General features: G+C 32.2%; 1 protein-coding gene across 1 annotated transcript; it reads left to right on the top strand.

The window, feature by feature from the left end:
• The first annotated feature begins 1,145 nt into the window (after positions 1–1,145).
• LOC143064314 (myeloid differentiation primary response protein MyD88-like) lies at positions 1,146–7,056 on the top strand. The gene is made up of 5 exons (XM_076237058.1): positions 1,146–2,011; positions 3,731–3,796; positions 4,513–4,693; positions 5,689–5,780; positions 6,391–7,056. Exons 1-5 carry the CDS (start codon positions 1,657–1,659, stop codon positions 6,711–6,713), a joined length of 1,017 nt encoding a protein of 338 aa, XP_076093173.1. The 5' UTR covers positions 1,146–1,656; the 3' UTR covers positions 6,714–7,056.
• The last annotated feature ends 356 nt before the right edge of the window (positions 7,057–7,412 follow it).

Genomic DNA, 7,412 nt, shown 5'->3' with positions numbered 1-7,412 from the left:
GAGGGACGACGACGACTATACGGATGCTTACGATGAGCTAAAAAGGAAGATGCACATTTAGTTGAGGTTGTTTGGTTGTTTATTATGTAATGGCGAATATGAGACTATAATCATATAAGTTGTAAGTAAGGTCCTTTCTTAACAAACTCACCCGAAACGACTAAATAGATAATAATAACTGTGTCTAAAAAAGATGTTTAATTTAGGGACGACATCAAAAGATCAATGTAAGATAAAAATAAAAACTTAATTCAAATAGTTTGGGGGGGGGGGGGGGTTGAACGGCTGCAAGATTTGCTTATCCGACATTGATTTTTACATATATCCACATAGGTAAATCAATTTTTCTCAAATTAAGTTAAGAGGGGGTGTGGAAGGGGGGGGGGGGGGGTCAGTGAAAAAACTATGTGAATTAAGTTTTTTATCCTTCATTGAACTTTTGATGTCGTCCCTTATTTATCACAATTGAAAATAAAGTTATTTCTGATCACATGATGCGAAGCGGTCTAAGTATAGTTTTTACTGTAATCACTAGCCATGACAGTCAACACTGAGGTTGTGAGTTCGAACCCCGCTGTTGCGGGTGCCCTCGACTCCAATCTTAATTGCCAAGGCTTCTGAGGTTTCCTATCAAAGGTTGGTGGTTTTCTCCGGGTAGTCCGGCTTTCTCCACCAATAAAACCTGGCCGCCACGAAATTGTCTGAAAAGTAGCGTTAAAACACCAAAAATCAAAAATCAAATCGTTTCCATTGTACCATCGAATTTTCATGGTAAAAATGCCTTTCTAGTTTCAGAGGTTAAAACAAAAGCATAATATTTTACTAAATTCAGCATCAGCAAGCCGGGAACGATTATTTGGCTATTTTCAGAAAATCACCAGTTGCGTAGCTAGGTCATTATTAGTCACATTTGATATTGACACAATAATAATCGTACGAGTTCGTCGACCGGAGTTACAGATTTAACACGTTGTAGATTTTCCGCTTCTATTGACCAGAACAAGGAAAACGTTTTAGGAAATGTAGAAAAGTAAAATAGTTTAACAACTGTTGTAATTTTATGAAGGATGTTTGTAACTATTTGTAATGTTTGTGTAAACAAGAAAACAATTAAGGATATACATGTATATTTTTTATGAATGAACTGCGTCTTTCAGCGACCTATACTAAAGAGACTTTTACCCATATTTGGAATTTATTTCCGTTTCATCATTTTATGAGCGCCCACGTTTTTGAAATACTTCCGACAAATTCTTCCATCTTTTATTCTTGACTTTTGTACTAGAAAAGACTTTTTAGTTGAAATACACGTATTTTATTTTTCTAATTTTCATTGTAACAGCTTCAAATCAATGTCGAATAATCATCTAAAGTAACATGGAGGTTGCGAGCAAACATATTCAGTGAAATCGTTCGACTCATTAATTCCAAACATGTTTAAACTGAATTTTCTGCGTATACCTGGCATACAAAACTAAATATAGACATATAACGTAATGAAAACTTTAAATTCGTATTGATAAATATATATCGGATATAACTTGGATTTCCACTGAGGTAACCATATTTAACTAAACCGGAAGACTTTTACAATAGTTCCGTTTTTCATCTGGAAGTTGGTTACTGTGAACTTTTCTATTTCAAGATCTTATTAAAATGGCTGATGAACCAATTTCAGATGATGAAAGAATAATTCAGAACTTGATAGCGTATTGTGAAGACGTTCCGCTCAAAATATTGAGAGCGACATCGACAAAGCAATTGTCACAACGTCTTGATGTAGAAGGGTTTGTTTTAGGGGAATATAGCAATGACTGGTATGGACTTGCAGAAAGAACGGGATACATGACAAAGGAAATGAGAAAATTTGAACAACATGAAAGTCCAACTACCGCTCTTCTTAACGACTGGAGTACCAGACTAAAGATGTCCCCAACAGTTGACACCTTGTTAAAGTATCTTGTAGAGATACAGAGACCAGATGTTGTGTTGGATAGCGAAAAAAGTATAAGTACGTATTATTTCTATATTGAACTACAACACACACACAAAAACACAAACACACTACTCATACACATTAAAGAAAATCAAATAAATGTATATTACTTCCTAGTCTGCTGTATTATTCGAATTCTTCATTAGTTTTAAATAGCAGAAGTAGTAAGCGTTTTTCTTTGAGTTTTTACTTGTTGGTGATTGTTTTCTGTACATATGAAATGTCAGTTATTAAGCTGATTAGCAACAATTAAGGCTCATATATAAATAGTTATATATTTTTGTTGTATGTAACTTAAGTTGAACCATCGTTGGTCGATGACAGTTAGATATATATATATATATTAATGAAAGTATATCATATATATGCCAAACAGATATCAACCCAACAACAAATATGTAGAAGTTAAGAAGAGAAAATATGCTGTCTACAAAAAATAGCTTATAATTGTCTGTACAATATTCACCCCGATTAGATATTAATTGTGTATGAAAGCATAGGTTTTATAAGATATCTATAACATATAATGCGTATATTTGCATCATATTTGTCCTTAGTCTATCCTTAATCCAACCGAGTGCAATTTAATTCACATCATTACCCTAAATGCCTAGCCACTTCAAGTTTTACATAAAATCGAAAGTATTTCCGATTTACTAGTGTAGGTCAAATATGGTGGACTGATTCTGTATGTCTCGGTTTATGATAAGGTGAACTAATAAAATTCATTCTTAATTATTTTTTGTTCAATGTTAATATTAAAATTTAATATCCAAAATCTTATCCTCCAATTTAATATGTTTTTTTATCCAGGAAGTTCCAAACGACATGTTTTCAGGAAGTCGTATAAGTTTGATTGTGTCCTATATTTCTTTTGTTACATGTATACCATTAAGGAAGTACATGTGCCATTTAAATTTTACACTAAGCAAACTTAGTTAATAGATTAAATTAGAAATAAACAAGAAGATTGGTATCACATAAACGAATGTTATATGTGTACTTAAATTGAAGTTATTTTTATATTTAAAGTCTATGCAATCTTTACAAAGCACGATATAGATGATACTGGCATAGGATTGTCAAAGGTGGTTATTATCATACTATCAAAACATAGTGTTGCCCCTCTCCCAATATTGAAAGTGTGGCGGATTTTCCTCCATGTCCCCACACTTTTTGGCTCAAAGAAATTTGATTGAATATAAAAACTTAAATACTAGTATACTCTATATAAAATACCAGTGACCGCTGTGAATAGTAAACTTGGAGTTGATAGGAAATAACAAACACAAGTTATTTCTAGTATATATATGTTCACATTATACAGTAAAACACAAAAATAATCGAAATTAATGGGGGATGGGACCGGATTTTTGGAAAAAAGGGGGAAGGCTACAAAAATATTCCTGTACCCAAATACCTATGGTGTAGAGCTCATAACAAATACGTTACCTCATGGTAAGGGTTGCACTGTTGTTTAACAGTATTCAAGGTATAATACACTGATGAAAAGTTTTGGTCACCATTACAAATATTACAAATAACAAATTTTAAAAGTAATTATCACTTCATTCTTTTTATTTTTTGGAACATTTGGCCAAAATATATTCTACTTTTTTTGGCATGACAAAATTTTGTAATTATTGGTATAAAGGGGAAGGTTTAATTACCCGTGTTTCTGATATATTTTTTCATATATCAATTGTCTTATTGACGGATTTGTCAATATTTCAGGAAGAGATGTAGAGCATTCTAAACAACCAGCTCGTGCTCCACTGCCACCAAAACCAAAGGTACCAGGTAAGACGTAGTATCATTTTAATTATATCCTGGATAAAATGACTATCAAATGAGGAAAAAAGTGTTTCTGTAGCAAAAAGACGACGAAAAATTATATCTGAAATGTTTAAAAAGAAATGAAAAGATGTTTGTATTGTGCTTTTACCTCACCTGGCCTAAAACGCAGAATAATCTATTCCCATCACTTGACGTCCGTCGTTTGAGTTGCCAGTTGACCTCGTCGGTATCTTTCACAAAAATCTTCTCTGAAATTACATGGCCACAATGACCATTGGCGTGTCTATTTCATAAAACATCTCCCATTTTACAGCCTGTCGACCAAAATGGCTGACATACCTAAAAATAGAGCATTTAAGTATTTATCATTGATTTCCCTAAAACGTCAATTTAATTGGGTTCGTGTTGCTCAGACTTTGATTGTCTATGTTCAACTTGTGCATTGTGTACTATTGTTTGTCTATTGGTCTTTTTTCTTTTTTAGCCATAGCGTTATCAATTTGCTTTTAACTTATACGTTTGAATGTCCTTCTGGTGTCTTTCGCCTCTCTTCATGGCCCTTGCATAGTACTGAAATTGTGGAAATTGTATCTGGGAAAATCATGAGGCCTTTTTTGTTTCGTTTAAATGCTTTTCTTATTAGAGTATGCCGTAATAAAACATATTACTTTTTATTAGTACTGTTAAATGAAACATTTTATTTTCTTTCTATTTTGAAGAAAGTGACAGGTACGATGCTTTCGTTGTTTATGGTAATACAGAACGAGATATCCAGTTTATGAAAGATATGGTGAACATTTTAGAAGGAGAAGATCATAATATAAGGTTATATGTTCCTGGTAGGGACGATCTCGCTGGCGATGAGAAATATGTAGTAACAGCAGAAATGATTGCTAACAGGTAACATTACTTGTAAAGGTATTTGTATAATTGTTTTAAGATCTTTTACGAATAACAACAAGCAACCCGGTTGATCCCGATTACCAAGATGGCCGACTTGGCTGAAATTAAAATATAGGGGTAACATGCAAGTTGTGTCTATTATTTTGAAAACCGTTATAAATAGAGAAATCTGGCATGAGCGGAAATGTTCAGAATGCTGAACTCTACAAATTGAGTCAAAGTTTGCTGATATAGCCAGTAGACTGTCACTCTTTATAGGAGTATTAGCCGGCCTTAAATGAAGATTTTTAAAACCCTCTTTTGTGTTTTGAGCAAAAACTTAAGAAGATAGAGAAAAACTAGAAATTCTCAATGATCAGTAATAGAAGATTAACAAACTAGAAATTCTCAATGATCAGTAATAGAAGATTAACAAACTAGAAATTCTCAATGATCAGTAATAGAAGATTAACAAACTAGAAATTCTCAATGATCAACAATAGAAGATTAACAAACTAGAAATTCTCAATGATCAGTAATAGAAGATTAACAAACTAGAAATTCTCAATGATCAGTAATAGAAGATTAACAAACTAGAAATTCTCAATGATCAGTAATAGAAGATTAACAAACTAAAAATTCTCAATGATCAGTAATAGAAGATTAACAAACTAGAAATTCTCAATGATCAGCAATAGAAGATTAACAAACTAGAAATTCTCAATGATCAGTAAAAGAAGATTAACAAACTAGAAATTCTCAATGATCAGTAATAGAAGATTAACAAAACAGGGATTCTAATCATCATTCCCGTCTATAATGTTAGAGAGTGTCATTTGTTTAATATGTGCATAGACCAAGGTGATAGACTCGGGCTCTTTAGAGCCTTTAGTCTGTTTAACTAGAAATAGAGGGAAACGTGTTATAATAAAAAAAAAAAATTCCCTAATTGTATTAATAATACGAGATGTAGGGTAAAGACTTATGTTTCTCGTTATTGTTTATCATTGCAGATGTCGGAGAGTTATAGTGGTACTGTCTAGAGGATTCGAGGACAGCGAAGATTGTGATTTCGCATTAAAATTAGCACAGTCCTTATCACCAGGTAGGAATTGTTTACTGTTATTTCTTCTTTTATGTTTTATTTTTTTAAGGTTAAAACGTTAAACATATTTTGAAGTATATCTTATTAGACTTTGTGATATTTTCAAATTCTACTAGCTTCATTGACTCGAAATTTTATCCAGAGAGTAAAATGAATTTAGAAGAGAGTTATGATTTTAAACAGTTATGAGCACGACGTTCCCTATAACAGTTATTGAATATTTATAATAATCAGAAAAGAACAACAGGAGATGTGTAAATCACCGACCAATGAAAAAGTTAAATAACAATACCTAAATTGCCAAAAAATATCTAGACATTAAAAAGTGGTTACAAATGATGCGATGATAAATTCGAAGTTAAAAAGGGGGAGGGCAATCCAATCACCAAATATTTGTGTTACAGACAGATATGAGAAGTAAATGTACTTATTTCCTTTCAGTATTACTTTAATTATTTAAATATTTAGTTAAAGGAGATAGAGGATTTAACGTCCCGACAGCAATAGAATAAAAAACATTGAAATGAAAAACTGGAAATCATTTCTTCTTTTGGGTTTTAGTTTTGCTTAAAAAATATTCATAACTGGTTTTTTTTATTTTCAATTTTAGGTGCAAAAACAAAACGTATTATACCAATATTATTAGACAATGTAAAAATTCCACTTATATTGAACTTTGTGGGTACAGTTAATTTTACAAACCCCATGCAACGAGAATGGGTTTGGCCCCGAGTAGCCGCCACTATCAAGTGCCCTCTCGTCCCAAGTATACAGGATTGGCAGTGTACAATTGATGACTTAAAGAATATGAAATATGACAGTAAGCATGTGCAACATCTGTTGTATGGAATTGGTGTTGCATGTCAAGAATTTCCACCCGAAGAAGAAGAAGAAAAGAAAGGAAAGAAAGGAGAAAAGAAGAAGAAAACTTGATGAAGAATGTGTCAACGTATTTAGATTTAATTGAAGATCGATGTTTGTCAGAAAAATCTGATACAGACGTGTATCCGTCCATTTATCACTTAGAGATCATTAAAGAAATCCAAACATCCAAATGGATGTGTTATAACACTGTAGACCCATACAGGAACTGTCGACTCTTGTGTGGAATGAAAGACTACTTATGTGAATTTAACTCATATATTATAGTTGAATATTTTACCGTTCAGATTTTGTACGATATAAATATATACCGTTTCATTGTTATTTTTGTATATTGGTTATTAAGAATGAATACTGTTTTTTTTTTATAAATAAAGATGTTATAAAAACATTACACTGTAAAATTTTAGTGGTTGTGCCAATTTCTCAGAAACTATAAGCAATATCTAAACTAGATTTAGTGTTTGTAATTATTGTAAGGCGGACATATAAAACTAGAGGCTCTAAAGAGCCTGTGTCGCTCACCTTGGTCTATGTGAATACTAAACAAAGGACACAGATGGATTCAAGACAAAATTGTGGTTTGGTGATGGTGATGTGTTTGTAGATCTTACTTTACTGAACATTCTTGCTGCTTACAATTATCTCTATCTATAATGAACTTGACCCAGTAGTTACAGTGGAAAATGTTAGTAAAATTTTACAAATTTTGTGAAAATTGTTAAAAAAAAATGATTATATAAAGGGCAA

Source organism: Mytilus galloprovincialis, chromosome 2, assembly GCF_965363235.1.
Source record: "Mytilus galloprovincialis chromosome 2, xbMytGall1.hap1.1, whole genome shotgun sequence".
NCBI lineage: Eukaryota > Metazoa > Mollusca > Bivalvia > Mytilida > Mytilidae > Mytilus > Mytilus galloprovincialis.
The sequence above is the reverse complement of the archived record's forward strand: the minus strand, read 5'-3'. Positions and strand labels throughout refer to the sequence as shown.

Bases quoted from the DNA above. Each gene is read 5' to 3' on its own strand.
- LOC143064314 (XM_076237058.1), top strand. From the start codon at position 1,657: ATGGCTGATGAACCAATTTCAGATGATGAAAGAATAATTCAGAACTTG. The intron at 2,012-3,730 runs GTACGTATTATT...TCAATATTTCAG, and splicing joins GGATAGCGAAAAAAGTATAA to GAAGAGATGTAGAGCATTCT. The intron at 5,781-6,390 runs GTAGGAATTGTT...TTTCAATTTTAG, and splicing joins AGCACAGTCCTTATCACCAG to GTGCAAAAACAAAACGTATT.